General features: G+C 40.6%; 1 protein-coding gene across 4 annotated transcripts; it reads right to left on the reverse strand.

Annotated features, from left to right (window-relative positions):
* Positions 1-7,244: 7,244 nt before the first annotated feature.
* On the reverse strand, positions 7,245-13,029 carry ACRV1 (acrosomal vesicle protein 1). 4 transcript variants are annotated; one of them, XM_007183404.2, is made up of 5 exons: positions 12,978-13,029; positions 10,732-10,800; positions 10,150-10,386; positions 8,150-8,269; positions 7,245-7,378 (listed from the first exon to the last, which is right to left on the reverse strand). In XM_007183404.2, the coding sequence occupies exons 1-5, from the start codon at positions 13,027-13,029 to the stop codon at positions 7,254-7,256; spliced, it is 603 nt and encodes a 200-aa protein (XP_007183466.2). In that variant the 3' UTR covers positions 7,245-7,253. The 4 variants fall into 4 exon arrangements, with proteins under 4 accessions (XP_007183466.2, XP_007183465.2, XP_007183464.2 ...); XM_007183403.2 differs by having other exon boundaries at positions 10,150-10,416; XM_007183402.2 differs by having other exon boundaries at positions 10,192-10,386; positions 10,522-10,800.
* Positions 13,030-20,511: the final 7,482 nt, after the last annotated feature.

Raw genomic sequence — 20,511 nt, forward strand, 5'->3', positions numbered from 1 at the left:
TGTAATCAGTCATAAGGATGTGTTATAGGTAACTTGTTACAAACAATATTTAAGATACCACAGTTTGGGAATGATTCACTTTTTATGAATTACAGTCTGGTCAAGGTTATCCCCATAAATAACATCACTCTCCCTTAACATCTCAGACACCATCTAGAGAAGGACTATGTCTTTCATGGGTATTTTATTCTTCATATGTGACATTGGGAAGGAATGTTAATGATAGAATTTTAGCACTGTTTAAAGATAAAAGATGTTAGGGAAGTAAGGAATCTAGTTTAAATGTTTTACTTTTTAGAAGTTAAAAGGGAGCAGAAATGTGCCAAAATGTGCCACTTTGTCCTGTGGATTATTTTGAGCTAAAGGCATTCAAAACCAAGCAGAATCAGGAAAAGCTTTCTACCTCCTCCTTAGCTGCCTAAAAGAATTTAGAAAGGGGGTATATATCAGGAAGAGGACTATTACCAGAAATAATTTTCTGTATCTAAAAGACTTAGTAGATTTTTAAAAATAAATTTATTTTATTTTATATCTTATTTTTGGCTGCATTGGGTCTTCGTTGCTGCTCGCAGGCTTTCCTCTGGTTGCAGTGAGTGGGGACTACTCTTCATTGCGGTGCGCAGGCTTCTCATTGCAGTGACGTCTCTTGGTGGAGTACAGGCTATAGGCATGTGGGCTTCAGTAGTTGTGGCACACAGGCTCAGTAGTTGTGGCTCACTGGTTCTTGAGCACAGCCTCAGTAGTTGTGGTGCATGGGCTTAGTTGCTCCGCGGCATGTGGGATCTTCCCGGATCAGGGCTTAAACCCATGTCCCCTGCATTGGCAGGCAGATTCTTAACCACTGTGCCACCAGGGAAGCCCCCAGATTTGGTTTTGAAATCTGGCCCTTACTCACTGTTGTTCTGTAAACATGGCAAGTTTGGAACAACATGGAGTATGAATAAATAAAACATTTCTATGTCAGACTTTCTTACTTATAAACTAAGGATGATGTTATCTTTCCTGACTACCTTTCTGGGCTCTTTTCTGAGGATCAGATGTGAAAACACTTTGAAGAACATAACATTAATACAAAGTGAGAGGGACTATTATACTATTTCCACCTGCCCCTCTATGCTGAGATGAACCAATAACACTGTGTGTGAGAAAAAGACTTAATTAAGATAATTATGACTTGTTCTGTTTATGAAGCAAATAAATTAAAAGGAGTCATTTTATTGTTATAATTATGTTAAGAGTAGACACTTCACTGAAAACTCTCAAGAGCCAAAGAAGGGGTGAGTTTTGAACACCGTGATAAGTAGAAGTGGGTATGGTTTCTACAGGGATGGAAAAGGTGGGGTCAGAGAGAAAGATCTGCAATATTGTTTTAAGCTCCTAAAAGCTTAACACCTACTTTGCATTCCTCTTCATGTTCCCTGCCCTGGGGAACCCCTTCGCTTTGAGGAATATGGAATTGTTAAAAAATGCATCCATTTGATAGCCTCATTCACCAGAGGACAGACAGCAGAAGCAAGAAGAACTACAATCCTGCAGCCTATGGAACAAAAACCACATTCACAACAAGATAGACAAGATGAAAAGGCAGAGGGCTATGTACCAGATGAAGGAACATGATAAAACCCCAGAAAAACAACTAAATGAAGTAGAGATAGGCAACCTTCCAGAAAAATAATTCAGAGTAATGATAGTGAAGATGATCCAGGACCTCGGAAAAAGAATGGAGGCAAAGATCGAGAAGATGCAAGAAATGTTTAACAAAGACCTAGAAGAATTAAAGAACAAACAGAGATGAACAATACAATAACTGAAATGAAAACTACACTAGAAGGAATCAATAGCAGAATAACTGAGGCAGAACAACGGATAAATGACCTGGAAGACAGAATAGTGGAATTCACTGCTGCAGAACAGAATAAAGAAAAAACAATGAAAAGAAAGGAGACAGCATAATAGACCTCTGGGACAACACGAAACGCAACAACATTCGCATTATAGGGGTCCCAGAAGGAGAAGAGAGAGAGAAAGGACATGAGAAAATATTTTAAGAGATTATAGTCAAAAACTTCCCTAACATGGGAAAGGATATAGCCACCCAAGTCCAGGAAGCACAGAGAGTCCCATACAGGATAAACCCAAGATGAAACATGCCAAGACACATAGTAATCAAATCGGCAAAAATTAAAGACAAAGAAAAATTATTGAAAGCAGCAAGGGAAAAATGACAGATAATATACAAGGGAACTCCCATAAGGTTAACAGCTGATTTCTCAGCAGAAACTCTACAAGCCAGAAGGGAGTGGCATAATATACTTAAAGTGATGAAAGGGAAGAACCTACAGCCAAGATTACTCTATCCAGCAAGGATCTCATTCAGATTCGATGGAGAAATCAAAAGCTTTGCAGACAAGCAAAAGCTAAGAGAATTCAGCACCACCAAATCAGATCTACAACAAATGCTAATCGAACTTCTCTAAGTGGGAAACAAGAGAAGAAAAGGACCTTCAAAAACAAACCCAGGGGCTTCCCTGGTGGCGCAGTGGTTGGGAGTCTGCCTGCCAATGCAGGACACACGGGTTCGAGCCCTGGTCTGGGAAGATCCCACATGCCACGGAGCGACTAGGCCCGTGAGCCACAATTACTGAGCCTGCGCGTCTGGAGCCTGTGCTCCGCAACAGGAGAGGCCGCGATAATGGGAGACCTGCGCACCGCGATGAAGAGTGGCCCCCACTTGCCACAACTAGAGAAAGCCCTCGCACAGAAACGAAGACCCAACACAGCCATAAATAAATAAATAAATAAAAATTAAACTTTAAAAAAAAAAAACAACCCAGAACAATTGAGAAAATGGTAATAGGAACATACATATCAATAATCACCTTAAACGTGAATGGACTAATTGCTCCAACCAAAAGACACAGGCTCGCTGAATGGATACAAAAACAAGACCCATATATATGCTGTCTACAAGAGACCCACTTCAGACCTAGGGACACATACAGACTGAAAGTGAGGGGATGGAAAAAGATATTCCATGCAAATGGAAATCAAAGAAAGCTGGAATAGCAATACCCATATCAGATAAAATAGACTTTAAAATAAAGAATGTTACAAGAGACAAGGAAGGACAATACATAATGATCAAGGGATCAATCCAAGAAGAAGATATAACAATTATAAATATATATGCACCCAACATAGGAGCACCTCAATACATAAGGCAACTGCTAACAGCTACAAAAGAGGAAATCAACAGTAACACAATAATAGTGGGGGACTTTAACACCTCACTTACACCAATGGACAGATCATCCAAAATGGAAATAAATAAGGGAACAGAAGCTTTAAATGACACAATAGACCAGATAGAATTAATTGATATTTATAGGACATTCCACCTGAAAACTGCAGATTACACTTTCTTCTCAAGTGCGCACGAAACATTCTCCAGGATAGATCACATCTTGGGTCACAAATCAAGCCTCAGTAAATTTAAGAAGATTGAAATCATATGAAGCATCTTTTCTGACTTCATCACTATGAGATTAGAAATCAATTACAGGGAAAAAACCGTAAACAACACAAATACATGGAGGCTAAACAATACGTTACTAGATTACCAAGAGATCACTGAAGAAATCAAAGAGGAAATGAAAAAATACCTAGAGACAAATGACTATGAATACACGATGATTCAAAACCTATGGGATGCAGCAAAAGCAGTTCTCAGAGGGAAGTTTATAGCTATACAAGCCTACCTCAAGAACCAAGAAAAATCTCAAATAAACAATCTGACCTTACACCGAAAGGAACTAGAGAAAGAAGAACAAACAAAACCCAAAGTTTGCAGAAGGAAAGAAATCAACAAGATTAGAGCAGAAATAAATGAAATAGAAATAAAGAAAACAATAGCAAAGATCAATAAAACTAAAAGCTGGTTCTTTGAGAAGATAAACAAACTTGATAAACCGTTAGCCACACTCATCAAGAAAAAGAGGGAGAGGTCTCAAATCAATAAAATTAGAAATGAAAAAGGAGAAATTACAACAGACACCGCAGAAATACAAAGCATCCTGAGAGACTACTATAAGCAACTCTATGCCAATAAAATGGACAACCTGGAAGAAGTGGATAAATTCTTAGAATGGTATAACCTTTCAAGACTGAACCAGGAAGAAATAGAAAATATGAGCAGACAAGTCACAAGTAATGAAATTGAAACTGTGATTAAAAACCTTCCAACAAACAAAAGTCCTGGTCCAGATGGCTTCACAGGTGAATTCTATCAAACATTTAGAGAAGAGCTAACATCCATCCTTCTCAAACTCCTCCAAAAAATTGCAGAGAAAGGAACACTCCCAAACTTATTCTATGAGGCCACCATCACCCCGATACCAAAACCAGACAAAGATATCACAAAAAAAGAAAACTACAGACCAATATCACTGATGAATATAGATGCAAAAGTCCTCAACAAAATACTAGCAAACAGATTCCAACAACACATTAAAAGGATCATACACCATGATCAAGTGGGATTTATCCCAGGGATGCAAGGATTCTTCAATATACACAAATCAATCAATGTGATACACCATATTAACAAATTGAAGAATAAAAACCATATGATCATCTCAATAGATGCAGAAAAAAGCTTTTGACAAAATTCAACACCCATTTATGATAAAAACTCTCCAGAAAGTGGGCATAGAGGGTATCTACCTCAACAAAATAAAGGCCATATACAACAGTCCCACAGCAAACATCATTCTCAATGGTGAAAAACTGAAAGCATTTCCTCTAAGATCAGGAACAAGACAAGCATGTCCACTCTCACCACTATTATTCAACATAGTTTTGGAAGTCCTAGCCATGGCAATCAGAGAAGAAAAAGAAATAAAACGAATACAAAGTGGAAAAGAAGAAGTAAAACTGCCAGTGTTTGCAGATGACATGATACTGTACATAGAGAATCCTAAAGATGCCACCAGAAAACTAGTAGAGCTAATGAATTAATTTGGTAAAGTTGCAGGATACAAAATTAATGCACAGAAATCTCTTGCATTCCTATACACTAATGATGAAAATTCTGAAAGAGAAATTAAGGAAACACTCCCATTTACCATTGCAACAAAAAGAATAAAATACCTAGGAATAAACCTACCTAAGGAGACAAAAGACCTGTATGCAGAAAACTATAAGACACTGATGAAAGAAATTAAAGATGATACCAACAGATGGAGAGATATACCATGTTCTTGGATTGGAAGAATCAACATTGTGAAAATGACTATACTACCCAAAGCAATCTACAGATTCAGTGCAATCCCTATCAAATTACCAATGGCATTTTTTACGGAGCTAGAACAAAAAATCTTAATATTTGTATGGAGACACAAAACAGCCCGAATAACCAAAGCAGTCTTGAGGGAAAAAAACAGAGCTGGAGGAATCAGACTCCCTGACTTCAGACTATACTACGAAGCTACAGTAATCAAGAAAATATGGTACTGGCACAAAAACAGAAACATAGATCAAGGAACAAGTTAGAAAGCCCAGAGATAAACCCACGCACCTATAGTCAAGTAATCTATGACAAAGGAGGCAAGGATATACAATGGAGAAAAGACAGTCTCTTCAATAAGTGGTGTTGGGAAAACTGGACAGCTACATGTAAAAGAATGAAATTAGAACACTCCATAACACCATACACAAAAATAAACTCAAAATGGATTAGAGACCTAAATGTAACACCAGACACTATAAAACTCTTAGAGGAAAACAAAGGAAGAACACTCTTTGACATAAGTCACAGCAAGATCTTTTTTGATCCACCTTCTAGAGTAATGGAAATAAAAAGGAAAATAAACAAATGGGACCTAATGAAACTTCAAAGCTTTTGCACAGCAAAGGAAACCATAAACAAGACGAAAAGACAACCATCAGAATGGGAGAAAATATTTGCAAACGAATCAACGGACAAAGGATTAATCTCCAAAATATATAAACAGCTCATGCAGCTCAATATTAAAAAAACAAGCAACCAAATCCAAAAATGGGCAGAAGACCTAAATAGACATTCCTCCAAAGAAGACATACAGATGGCCAAGAAGCACATGAAAAGATGCTCAACATCACTAATTATTAGAGAAATGCAAATCGAAACTACAACGAGGTATCACCTCACACCTGTTAGAATGGGCATCATCAGAAAATCTACAAACAGCAAATGCTGGAGAGGGTGTGGAGAAAAGGGAACCCTCTTGCACTGTTGGTGGGAATGTAAATTGATATAGCCACTATGGAGAACAGTATGGAGGTTCCTTAAAAAACTAAAAATAGAATTACCTTATGATCCAGCAATCCCACTACAGGGCATATACCCAGAGAAAACCATAATTCAAACAGACACATGCACCCCAATGTTCATTGCAGCACTGTTTATAATAGCCAGGTCATGGAAGCAACCTAAATGCCCATTGACAGACGAATGGATAAAGAAGATGTGGTACATATATACAATGCAATATTACTCAGCCATAAAAAGGAATGAAATTGGGTCATTTGTTGAGATGTGGATGGATCTAGAGACTGTCATACTGAGTGAGTAAGTCAGAAAGAGAAGACCAAATATCATATATTAATTCATATATGTGGAACCTAGAAAAATGGTACAGATGAACTGGTTTGCAGGGCAGAAATTGAGACACAGATGTAGACAACAAACAAATGGACATCAAACGGGGAAAGAAGTGGGGGGGTGGGGGTGGGATGAATTGGGTGATTGGGATTGACATGTATACACTGATGTGTATAAAATGAATGACTAATAAGAACCTGCTGTATAAAAAAATAAATAAAATTCAAAAATAAAAAAAAAGAAAGAAAGAAAGAAAAAAAAATGGATCTCCTTTACTGTGTGGAGCAGAAGGAAGCTCAGGGTGACCCTGCCCCTGGTTGATGGGAAAAGACTCTGTCTGGAGTCTATATTCTTTAATCATGTGGAATTTATTGAAAAAGAAAAGAATGTTGAGAGATGGGGTAAGGGGATAGAGAAGTTGGAGGCCAGAGAAGAATGTGTAACAGGGCATGGATAGGAGAGGAAAGATATTTGAGCTTCCTGTCTGACACTCAGGCAGAGGAAGATGTGATTAGTTGTTGACTGGGGAAGAAACTAAATATAAATTGAGTCCAGTAGGGTGAGGGAGGATTTTTGCTGCCTGAGTCAGAGCAGGAAGCAAGGGCACAGGCTTCTAGACCTTGTTGCAGAAAGATTGATTCCGACAGCATATAATTTGCATCCTGGTTCCATGGGAGAAGAGGTTCATGGATGGACACATGTTTTCACAGCCCTGGACGATGAATTGAAGTTTTCCACCTGAAAGAAGTAGAGACAGACTGTAATGAGCAGAAAGCTTTCTCCTCCAATCTTAGCTTTCATCCATGGTTCCCAGTGTCCCTATGTAGGCATGACCAAATCCTCCAACTTGTATATTCTTTCGCTCCTCCCTTCCATCTGCTTCTTCTGGGCCCTTCCCCTGATCAGTTGCCCACTCTCTCTAGTGAGGGACCAAACGAACCACAAGGGAAGTCAGGCAGTCAAGGGAAGTTCATGGGATGGAAGTAACCAAGATCCCTTCCTTATTTTGGGGATGAGGACTGAGTGTAAGGGTAGAGAGGTGTAGGAAGACACACATACATGTCTGCCAATCTGTGAACACAGACTGGTGGACAACTGTTTATTACTTAACTCATTTATTCAATATTTACTAAATGCCTACCATGGGCTGGACATTGTGCTAAGTGCTAGGAATATATAGCCATGAACAAGATAGACACATTCCTGAGCTTACAGTCAATGTCTCAATGGCTCAAGGGGCAACCCACACATTTCTTTAATAGGAAGAGACAGCCAATCTCCCTGCCTCTTTTTAAGACATCGTAAGCCTGCTGGGAAGGACCTCTCCATCAATAGCTGGAATTCTGCTCTTGATTCTTGAAAGGATAAGGTTCTCCAGAATCTCCAAGTTTTGGGGGAATCACAGCTTGTTCCCTCCTCAGGCCCCCGTCACCCTATCTCCTCCCCATTAGTACTCAAGCTGGTTGATGTGTTCTCTGGCAAAGACTGGCTCATGAAGTCCCCACATACCTTCAAAGATCTTCTTTAACATGCACTGCTGGGAATTCTGGGTGGAGCAGACTCCCTCTCCTCGAAGACATTTTCCTTGGTCATTCATATAAGAGCATGTGTGGCAATTTAATACTGGGCCTGAAAATTTAAGATCAGCCTGATGAAATAACCTTAGGATCCAGGTTGTGTAGCCTTGAGTCACACATCTGGGGAGGGGTGATGGGCAACAAGTAGGTGGATACAGCCCATTTCTTTTCCTGGTTCTTGTTGGGGATGTGAGGGCTCTGTGCCTGAAAGAGCATATTTTCTCTTCTGTGCCAGAGGAAATGCCTTCATTCTTATTGCTTCATCTATGATTTTCATTGCTGATGAATCCCACATTTATCTCTCCAGTACTGACTTTTATTCTAATTCATCACCCAGTGGCTTCCCGGACATTTATCATTAGATGCCCTTCTGCCGTGTCTAACTCAATAGAAGCAATAGAACTCCTCATGTGACTGGCTCCCTTTCCTACTCCCCATCATACTCTCACTTATCCACAAGGCACAGACACTTGCAGTGAAATCTGACTGATTAATAATCTGTGTTAGAATGCTGTAATGTTGCAAACATTACATCAATTCTCTATTCTCAAAGTGACCTTCAATCAGGTCAGTTTGTCACAAAGCGCAGTCTCTTTGAAGTGATTCCATATTGCCTCTCTACCTCCACTGCCAATTCCCTAATTAAGGAAGCATATAAAGTGGAGAGAATATGGGCTTTGGAGTCAAACTTAAGTTTGAATCCAAGATTTGCTACTTTCTAGCCGGATGATGTAACTTCTCTCGTCTGAAAATTTGGAATACTGCTATTTATGTAATGGGGTGAAATATAAAGTGTCTATGTCTGGTAATAACTTGAGACATTAAACCTTGGATCCTGCTTTCCTTCCTTGAAGAACCCCTTTTGAGTAAGAGCCAAAGAATTGCAGTTGTCCTGGGAACTTATTTCTGGATCTAACAGACAAAAGTATCAGCATGCTTTACTTTCCATTGATGAAAGAAATGTTCACATATTGAGTGAGGTATGGAGAAGTCATTCTGGTTTATACATTAGTTAACTTGAATTTTATGCTAACTAAAACAGCCTCCTTGTGGCCTATTGAACAACTGCTTTAGTTATTAAAGAAAAGGTCACATTAACCAGAAGTAAAAAATGTCCATGTGAAAAATAAAGATTAAATATCCCTCTTCATGGAATGCCAGTTCTGGTACTCCACTGATGATAAAACTCCCTTCCCAGGTGCCAAGGCCATACTGTACATACTGTACATGTACGTGCTGGTCTTTTTTTTTTATTTTTATACCTTGAAGAAATGTATCCCTGACTTGTTTAATGTTCTTTGTTCTGACAAGATATAGAACTGTGCTGAAAACTCTGCTCCTCCAGAGCAGTTTCTCAGAGTAATCTGGGAAGCTGGCTTCCGGGCTATAGTCCTCACTTTGGCTCAGATAAAACTCTTTTCTATTATTATTATTGATTGTTTATTATTTCCATTGACACCGTGTTCAAACATAAAAACCAAGAGCTACCAGCTCCACTGCTAGACATCTCTTTAGAGGGTTTGCAAAGCATTTTAACATAGTTTGTTAAGAGGCAGATTTAGCATGAAGCTCACCAAAGTTGTCTTCCATGAGCCCCTTCCAGGAGAGCTGTGGGCATCTGTATTCACAATTTCTTGCATAGAGTGAAGTTGGAGGGACTGCTGGCACTTTTATATTTATTTTGTTTTTCTTAAAGAGGGCCCACTGAACAGTTTAACCTCCAAAGGGCCCCACAAAACCTGGATCTTGCCACCTGGGATTATTGTAAAGAAATGTAAAGAGATGTAAAATGTAAACAGCTCTCTTTGGAAGAGCTGTTTGTGAAGTGTATGAACTATTCTTTCTTCTAAACTCCTTAAAATTGGTTTTCTGTATGTGTTACCTACTTCCCACCTGAAGTCAAGGATGGGCACCCATCCAAATGTGGCTCACCTGAAATTGTGCTTGAAGGCGGGATGCCTGAAGGCTGTTCACCTGATGGCTGTTCGCCTGGTGATTTTTCACCTGAGACTTGTTCAGCTGAGACCTGTTCACCTGCAGGCTGTTCACCTGAAGGCGTCTCACTTGCAACCTGTTCACCTGCAGGCTGTTCACCTGTAGGCTGTTCACCAGAAGGCTTTTCACCCGAAGGCTGTTCACCAGAAGGTTGTTCACTGGAAGCGTGCTCATCTGGAGCATGCTCACCTGCAGTGTGTTCACCTGCAGCGTGCTCACTTGAAGCTTGTTCAACTGCAGCGTGCTCACTTGAAGCTTGTTCAACTGCAGCGTGCTCACTTGAAGCATGTTCAACTGCAGCGTGCTCACTTGAAGCATGTTCGACTGCAGCGTGCTCACCTGAAGAATGTTCGACTGCATCGTGCTCACCTGAAGAATGTTCGACTGCATCGTGCTCACCTGAAGCGTGTTCAACCGCAGTGTGCTCACTTGAACCATGCTCACTCAAAGTGTTCTCGCCTGAAGAAGTCTTATATAAAGCCTCACCATCTGAAGGGTTTGCAAGTGAAAAGTAGTCACCTGAAGGTTGCTGAACTGAAGCTTGATGATCCATAGAGCCAGGAAGCTCAACAGGTTGACCTGATGCTCCTGGGATGGAGAAACAACAGAAGAGAGATGGTAAAGGTGAGGGAGGACGTCTGGATAAAGAGTTCTTTCCTATGGAGCAAGGCTAATGTTGTGGGGTTCCTAGGTTTCTGGGGGCCTAGGTCAAGCACCTGAAGATACTGCAGATGTTGGATGCAGTCAGCCAATTACCTGGGAGACCATGAAGGACAGGGGTGTTAAGGAAACACAGAGACCACCTCTGTGATTGAAGGGAAGAATTTTAAGATCCACAATATTTGTGTGGATCTGTGTACCCTGAGTGGGCACATCGGGGCCCCCTCACCCAGCACCAAAAGCACCTGTGCCTCCCTGACAGAGCCAACATCAGGAAATCAATGTCCCATCATTCATGTAGTCAGAAGTCCACCACTAGCCTCCCTCCAGTTCCCCTGTGGGTGAAAGGTAAGAATGGAGTTACAAGAGGGAGAGATAGCAAATTGTTTCAGTAGCTGAGTAATTCTAGCTGAAACTGAGGGTGGAAGATTTTAAACTTTGGACAAGATAACTTTTAAACTAGAGATGAAAAATATCTAATGAACCCACAAAAATTACCAGAAGGGATTAAGACACCTTTACTTGGCAAGTTCATGTTCTTTCACACACTCAACCCCAATCCATGTGAGTTGGGGACCCAAAGCCAAGTTGCTGTTAATTATTAAGATAAAAACAATCTTTGCTTCTATATCCCTGAATTGAGATTCCTTGTGACGTACCATTTACACCTACTTTACGGAGTTGTCATGAGTATTCAATAAGATAAATTGTGAAGTGCCTAGTCCGTTGCTCAAGTGCTCAGCTAATTTTAGTTTTCCCTCCTCCTGACCTTGCATTTGAAATTACAAAACTCTTAGCTGGTCATTCTGTTCTGACCACTCTCTTCTACATTTAATCCAGCTTATTAGTGGCTGTCAGACAAATATCCTTAAGTACAACTTTCATTTTATTAAGTGTAGCACCAAGCAGACAATTTGATTATTACTTTTTAAAAAAATTATTACTCTTTGACTGAGTAACTGATTTAGACTGAGTAACCTAGAGAAGGGTGGTGAGTAGACTATAATGACTAAGTTATTAATCCTAACCAAAAGCTGAATTACAGGATCTTTGAGGCCTAAGTCCCCAAAATACTCTAGCTCTGTAAGAATCCTGAAAAAAAATATATATATATATATATATTTGTGTGTGTGTGTGTGTGTGTGTGTATTCTGAGTGATTTGAAGACCTTACAATCAATAACTTTCAAAAGGCTAGCATTAGAATATGTTATAAAGGAAAGGTAAGATTTACTAAGGCTTTAAGGAATTTTTAATTTTAAAAAGTTGTTACAGAAATATCATCTGCTTGACTGATCCTTCAAAAGTTAACAGAAGTTTTAATAAAGAAATTTCTGATATGGAAGGGAGGCTTGAAAAAGCACACTAATTTCTTTGTCATGCTTATAGTTTATGACTCACTGCCCCACCAAGTGGCTAGCACATACTACCATCTGGTAGCTATGTAGCTACGTTTCTGAGTCACTTTTGAAAGTCTAAGAAAGCAAAAGACAAAATCTCTGAGAACTGACGTTACAGAAAACACTTTGTCATTTAACAGACAGCTCAGAGCTCATGGCCTCTCACTTCTCCTGTAGGAGGAAGGAGGGAACAGAGCCCACCCTGAATGGGGGTCCTGAAAGAGGAAATACAGACCACTGGATGGATAGACCAATGAAAGAGGGGCTTGTAAGGTGTCTGGCCCAGAGCCATGCTGTGTTCTCGGATGACTTTCCAGGCATACCACACTCCCATCTCCTCATGTCTCTCCTTCTACATTAACTACACAAGGATCCCCTACACTCAGTTCATGGGGGCAAACCTTCACTGGACCTCCGCAGAACCCCTAGACCAACCTTCTCATTTCACAGATCATCAGATACAATGTCAAGTGGCTGAAAGTATTAGGAACGAGACTGTGCTAAGCTAGTCTCTGATGGTGAAGCCATAACTAGGAGGAACCCACCACAGGTTCAGTAGCTCTCAGAGTTGAACTTGTTCAGCTACTCCTAATTCTGAGTTAGATTGGTTTGGGTAACTAAGATACTGGCCTTCCTTCTTCAAGGGCTGAAATGCCTTAAAGGTGCCTCTTACATGTCCACCCAGAGCCAAGACAAGAGGACTTACCTCTGGCAGATCCAAGCAGATACAGACTCACTAGTAGAAGAAACTTCTTCATCTGGATTTTGGGAGAGAGGGCACCCTGGTGTGGGGTGCCCAAGAGCCTGAAAAAAACTGTGAGCAGAAGCTCCCAGTGCTGAGCCACAGAGTCTGGGATTCTAGAACCTCAGAAACAATCCACGATTCATCACAATGTGTTGTGCTCTGAGGTTCTCGCTGTCGCCCGATCAGGCAGGTTGGACCTCTGGCAACCCACGGCAAATTGTACTGTGAAGGCTCATGCACCGTGGTATATTGGGGCTCTCTGCCCTACCTTAAAAACTCATATTACCAAAATAACATATACTCTATGTAATAAATTTTAAAATCTATCTACTCTCTTTTTAAAGTGTTCTTAACAGTGAGGTGTGATTAGCTGGTTATTTTTTGTTTGACTCTCTAAATCAGCCTTTTTTCCTTTTGGTCCTGGACCCCAGAAGGATGATCTCTCGAGTTGATCACCTGAGTGCTGGTTGGGGTTGGCTTTAGATTGTGTTTAGCCAATGGAAGATTGGCGGAGAGAACACACACACACACACACACACACACACACACACACACACATACACACGGATTGAGATTGAAGTATTTATTCCTCCTATTACCTTCCTGCCACAGTTCTGACACTGGCTGGGTCTTGACGTGACAGTTTTTGAAGGGCGTCCTCTCTTCCATGGCTTCAGCTCTCCACCAGGCTATGATTACATGTTTTCCTTCCCCTGCTCCCTCAGGCCTAGGAATGATGATGATTTCTTGCAGTTGCTAAATCTGGATGCCCCAACTTTATTTTTTTGTTTCCTTAACCATGCTCACTTCTGTTAATAGTATTTTCATAATGGCCTATATCAATCATGGTTTTGGCAGGAAACAGATGGCAAACTCAAATGGGTAACAGGAGAATTTACGTGATATGGGCATTGAAAAGGGATCTACAAGACATATTTGAAAGCTGTGCCTTGAGCTGTAACTGCTGAGAAGATGGATGCAGAGAAGCATCCACTTGGTATTAAGCTAGAACTTTTGGGGGATTGGGTGGCAGAGCTACCATAGCCCCCATCTCCTCCCTCTTCCCTGCCCACCTCTCTTGGACCACTTTGTTACATGGACCACTGAATGCTGGATCTAGAATAGATGTATGTGTCACTCTTATAATTATTTAATGCTTGTCTCCCCCGTTAGACTTTTTCTTAATACATGTAGCATGCAAGTGTGATGACTTTCTTTTTTTTTTAATATTTATTTATTTTATGTATTTATTTTCCTTATTTTTTTTGGCTACATCGGGTCTTAGTTGCAGCACACAGGATCTTTGTTGAGGCATGCGGGTTCTTTGCATTATAGCCCACCGTCTGCTTGGGTTTCTCTCTAGTTGCGGTGTGCAGGCTTCTCTCTAGTTGTGGCGTACAGGCTCCAGGGCGTGTGGGCTCTGTAGTTTGTGGCACATGGGCTCTCTCATTGAGGCGTGCGAGCTCAGTAATTGTGGTGCGCGGGCTTAGTTGCCCCGCAGCATGTGGGATCTTAATTCCCCAACCAGGGATCGAACCCGCCTCCCCTGCATTGGAAGGTGGGTTCTTTACCACTGGACCACCAGGGAAGTCTCTTCCCCATTAGACTTTAAGCTCCTTGAAAATGGTGTTCCAGTCTGTCTTGATCACTGTTGTATCCTCACTACCTAACAGCATGCTTGACACATAACAGGTGCATTTTTCCTGCATGAAGGAATAAATGAATTATCTTTTCTGGACCTCGCTCTACTTCATATAGGAAGATGTATAGACAGCCACTAGAGTGGGCTGGCTGAAGATTCTGGGTCAGTGGGAGAAAGCAGGACCTCAGGGATCAGAAGTTGCAGAGGCCTACCCTACTTGGCTTGAGTTGGAGGACAAAACTAGGATTTCCAGGTCTGCGGCTCAACTCCTCTGGAGGAGAGAAAGGCATGACACAGAATGCTGTCAATAGTTCCTTTTTTTGATGTGGAGTGAGTTAGGAGAAAGAGCTGAGATCACATTCAGTCAGACTTTTGTTGATAGAAGCAGTGGAAATTAGTGGAAAGGAAGAGGTGCTATCTATACCACCTACCAGTTTAAAGTTTGCCAGCAGTTCTCTTTGTAATTATCAGAACTTTCTGGGACATCCCTGCCTCACGCCTCCCCAGGAGTGACAGTATTAACAGATAAGACCTTAAAGCCTGAATGTTCTCTCCTTAAACCTCATCCTCCAACTTCTTCCTCCCTCTTCTTAAGGTTGGCTTTACAGGACTATACCTCAACCCCACCCAGGCTGGCTTTACAGGACTATACCTCAACCCCACCCAGGCTGGCTTTCACTGGGCTCTACTTTGGGAATCTTCTCCCTGTGTCCAGTAGTCTGGCACTTCAAAGTCCAACCTGTGAGTATCTGAGCTCATCAGAGAGGAAGCCATGTGGTGATGGAGAATTCACTATGGAATTTGAACAGTTCTGGAGCTAAGACATCCAGAGGTATTCCACTTCCTGCCTAGATGAGTTAACGCTCCAATTTCTAATGCCCCAAATGAACCAAAGAACTAGCCAACTCAGCCCCTGTAATGTTTGTGACCTGGTTAAAAAAGATGAACTTAGAGTCTTCTCCTAGAAATATGCAGTTGGAACACAGAAAGACAGAGAAAATTAGCTATGGGGAGCTGAGTTGAAAGGTCATTTAGACTCATGTGCTGAGACCACTATTTGGGGCCAAACGGGGGATAAGCAAGCTGAGAAGTCCGGGAGAAAGTAGCAGAGAGAAAAAGAGTACAGTGGAGATGAGAGATACCAGGCCTCATTCGGTTTACCTTAAACGATGGGGAATTAGATTTACATGTCAGAATACACACTACCCAGACTGGGCCTCATGGAGACCTGAACACAGTCTGTGACCTGAAATAGTTCTGAATACACAGCTGTTCTAGTAATAGTATCTGGTAGACCTTCTTTTCTTCTAGTCTTCCTGCCTACGTTCTTACTGCTCTTGCTCTAAACTGACTTTCCTCTACTCTCTATGCTGTGACTTTCGCTTACTTATAACTCCTACTGATTCATAACATTTTTCTTTTTTGAAGTATAGTTGATTTACAATGTTGTGTTAATTTGTGGTGTACAGCTAAGTGATTCAGTTATACACATGTACACACATATATATTCTTTTTCATGTTCTTTTCCATTAGGTTTATTACAAGCTATTGAATATAGTTCCCTGTGCTATACAGTAGGACCTTGTTCTTTATTTTATATATAGTAGTTTGTACCTGTTAATCCAAAACTCCTAATTTATCCCTCCATCCCCCCACCCCATTTCCCCTTTGGTTACCATTAAGTTTGTTTTCTATGTCTATGAGTCTGTTTCCGTTTTGTAAATAAGTTCATCTGTATCATATTTTAGATTCCACATATAAGGGATATCATGTAATATTTGTCTTTCTCTGTCTGACTTATTTCATTTAGTATGATATTCTCTAGGTCCATCCATGTTGCCGCAAATTGAAATATTTCATTATTTTTATGACTGAGTAGTATTCCATTTATATATATATATATATATATATACGTATATATATATGTACGTATATATATATGTAAAACATCTTTATTCGTTTATCTGTCAACGGACATTTAGGTTGTTTCCATGTCTTGGCTATTGTGAACACTGCTGCTATGAGCATTGGGGTGCATGTGTCTTTTTTGGATTAGAGTTTTCTCTGGATATATGCCCAGGAGTGGGATTGCTGGATCATATGGTAACTCTATTTTTAGTTTTTTAAGGAACCTCCATACTGTTCTCCATAGTGGCTGCACCAATTTACATTCCCACCAACAGCGTAGGAGTGTTCCCTTTTCTCCACCCTCTCTCCATTTATTATTTTTAGACTTTTTAATGATGGCCATTCTGACCGGTGTGAGGTGATACCTCATTGTAGTTTTGATTTGCATTTCTCTAATAATTAGCGATGTTGAGCATCTTTTCATGTGTCTATTGGCCATCTGTATGATTTATAACTTTTGCTCACTCAGAGTTTCTGAATGTTCATTACTTCTGCTTACTCATGACTTCTGTTTATTCACAGCTTATGCTTACCCCTGACTTCCCTGACATGTGCCTTTGTCTATTCTTTGGTTCTAATAGGCATTCTTGACTCTGACATTCAGTTTTCAAGAGAGAAAATCTCAATGGCTTAACCTCTCATTCTCATCCCTTTTGCACAAAATTCTAATGCCAGGCTACCACACAGGTCTTTCATGCAATTCACAGTGGCCAGGATGGAGGTCTATGTGATACCTAGCATGGTGATCTATGTTAAGAAACCTAGAAAGGGGTCAGAGCTGTGGTAACCATTCTGAAGTTTCCTGAAAGTCAGAGGGGGCACAGTAAAATGGAAGGCATGTTGCTTCACCTGTGCACTGCTACTGCCAGGGGAAGGTATCAAGACCTTGCACAATCTGTCCCCACATGTACTTTCTCTGTCTTGTCTTTCTGCTCCTCCCCTTCCCTTTCTCTACCTTCATCCCAAGCTCCATCACAGGCCACATCCATATACAACTTCTAATTATTCTCTGAATATGCAATGCCCTCTGCATTTTCATGGTTCCCCTCCCCCCTTCCTGAAACTGTACTTCTCCATCTAGTCTTCCTGAGAAGCATTAATTCTTAACTCTTCACACACTCCCTGGGAAGTCTTAATCCATGTCAATCACCACCTACCAATTGAAGACTCCCCAAATCCACCAATCTGGCCCATAGACTCCTCTCTTTTCAGTTTAGACCCATATATCCAACTACCAGCTGGACATTTCTATCTGGATATCCCAGAACATTTGAAACTCAACATTTGTGATACTGAATTCATCATCTGTACTCCAGCTCTGTTCCTGGGACTTTTAGCTTGGTACGGGCATACCTTATTTTACTGTGCTTTACTTTATTGTGCTTCTCAGATACTGCATTTTTTACAAATTGAAGGTTTGTGGCAACCCTGCATCAAGCAAGTCTATGGGTGCCATTTTTCCAACAACGTCTGCTCACTTCAGGCCTCTATGTCACATTTCGGCAATTCTTGTCTTATTTCAAACTTTTGCATTATTATTAACTTTGTTATGGTAATCTGTGATCAGCGATTTTTGTTACTCTTGCAAAAAATTACGACTCACTGAAGGCTCAGATGATGGATAGCATTTTTTTAATCAAAGTATTTTTTTAAATTATTTATTTATTTAGGCTGTGTTGGGTCTTCGTTTCTTTGCAAGGGCTTTCTCTAGTTGCGGCAAGCGGGGGCCACTCTTCATCGCGGTGCGGGGGCCTCTCACTATCGCCGCCTCTCCTATTGCGGAGCACAGGCTCCAGACGCGCAGGCTCAGTAGTTGTGGCTCACGGGCCCAGTTGCTCCGCGGCATGTGGGATCTTCCCAGACCAGGGCTCGAACCCGTGTCCCCTGCATTGGCAGGCAGATTCTCAACCACTGCGCCACCAGGGGAGCCCTAATCAAAGTATTTTTAAATTAAGAAATGTACGTTATTTTTTAGACATTATGCTATTGCATGCCTGCTAGACTACAGTATAGTATAAACATAACTTTTTTATGCACTGGGAAACCAAAAAAATGCATGTGACTCACTTTATTGCAATGTTTGCTTTATTGTGGTAATCCAGAACCCAACCTCCAAGGTATGCCTGGGCGAGTCACATGATAAAAGTTATGTTTATACAGCAGAAACTAACACAACCTTGTAAATCAGCTATAATCCAATAAAAATTAATTTTAAAAAAAGCCTTCTCAATTAAAAAGGAGTTATGTTTACACTATACTGTAGTCTATTAAGCATGCAATAGCATTATGTCTAAAAAATGTATATACCTTAATTTAAAAATACTTTATTGACAAAAAATGCCAACCATCATCTGAGCCGTCAGTGAGTCATAATCTTTTTGCTGGTGGAGGCTTTGAAATACTGTGAGAATTAGCAAAATGTGACACAAAAACATGAAGTGAGAACATGCTGTTGGAAAAAGTGGCACTGATAGACTTGCTCAATGCAGGGTTGCCGCCAACCTTCAATTTGTAAAAAGCAAAATATCTGCGAAGCGCAATAAAGGGTGGGAGTGTGGCACAATAAAACGAGGTGTGCCTGTAACTGACTTCCCCCTTGCCCTCACCTCCGCATTATGTCAGTTTCACCTCAAACTAGTTTATCAGCTCCTCTTTATTCCCACCAGCATAACCCAAGTTCAGGCTCTCATCTCCTTTCCCCTGGACCACTGAAACAGCTTCCTCTCGGCCTCTGTTGTCCTCATCATAACTTTCTTTTTTTCTGTTGCCAAAACTGACTTCTAAAACTAAAATCTTAAGTAGTAAAGTTCTGCAGAAACTCCAAATAAGGGTCTCTCAGATCAGAGCTTCTCTAGCTTCAGCTGCCATAGCCTTACATCCCCACAGGAGCTCAGCCTGCAAACAGATGGTTAGACACTTCTGCACCATCCTTTCGAGACAACACCTTCTCCATAGTCAGGTTGCATGAACCCAAAAGGAGCAGCTGTTCAAAGGTGGGGAAAGCTTCTGTTTGGCTGGCCATATAACATTTGTCCCTTCTTTAACAAATCAAGTCAGGGATGGGAGGAAGGATATTATCACTGGTAATTGTGTGAGTAAAAGGATACAGCAATTTCTACCTTTCACTGGACCGGCTTTTCATAATTGTGACTCAACCAGTGGTGTGCTGAGAGCTGGCTTCAACTGGCTTATGAGAGCTGATTGTTAGAGTTTCAGGAATTTTACAAATTGGTGGTTGAACACAGGTATTAATAAAAATTAACATATAAACTGACAAATTATATTAGAAACAAAGATGAATACTCAAAACCTCATCACTCCTTATTTATTTTACTACATTTTACTATTAATCTTCACTGTTAAGGTATTTAGTTCTGTTGTATCTGTGTGTTAGAAATACTGTATAATGGTGTGCACATCTCTTAATTCAGTGACGTCAGGATGGTAGCTTGAAATTGCCATTGACACCATGTAAATCTACAAATTCTACAAATCAGGACTCTCCCCACCCTCCTTCACCCCACAAGCCAGTTAAACATTTACCAGCACACCAGTGGACAAAGCCCGTGTACTTATAACCTAGGAAAGTTGATGATCGACTTCTCTTCAGAACACTGAAATCTTGCAAACTTATTTAGCATAGGAACTCATCTATGACAGGGCAACTGCTAAAAGCTTTTAAAACTAACAGCCTGGAATTCTGCTGTGACTGAAGCCAGATGGGGAATGACAATTGAAACTAATGGTGGAGACCAACATATACAGTCTTTTGTGTTTCTTTTGTAAGAAACAGAGAAGTTTTCTTAATCTTAAAAAAAAAAAAAATGCATACCATTTTTGGGTAAACATATAAAATCTTACTCTACCCTAAGGAGGTCCCCTTTAAACCTCCTTGATGGTGGCTGAGAAAGGGGTTGACTGCTTCCTGATACCTCTATGGGCTAA

The sequence above is a fragment of the Balaenoptera acutorostrata genome, chromosome 9 (genome assembly GCF_949987535.1).
Source record: "Balaenoptera acutorostrata chromosome 9, mBalAcu1.1, whole genome shotgun sequence".
Lineage (NCBI taxonomy): Eukaryota > Metazoa > Chordata > Mammalia > Artiodactyla > Balaenopteridae > Balaenoptera > Balaenoptera acutorostrata.

Excerpts from the sequence above, each read along its gene's own strand:
- ACRV1 (XM_007183401.2), bottom strand. The coding sequence starts at position 13,029 with ATGAAGAAGTTTCTTCTACTAGTGAGTCTGTATCTGCTTGGATCTGCC. Across the intron at positions 8,270-10,149 it reads GCCTTCAAGCACAATTTCAG|GCCCAGTATTAAATTGCCAC; the intron begins GTGAGCCACATT and ends TTAAATTTTCAG. Across the intron at positions 7,379-8,149 it reads GTTAAAGAAGATCTTTGAAG|GTGGAAAACTTCAATTCATC; the intron begins GTATGTGGGGAC and ends TACTTCTTTCAG.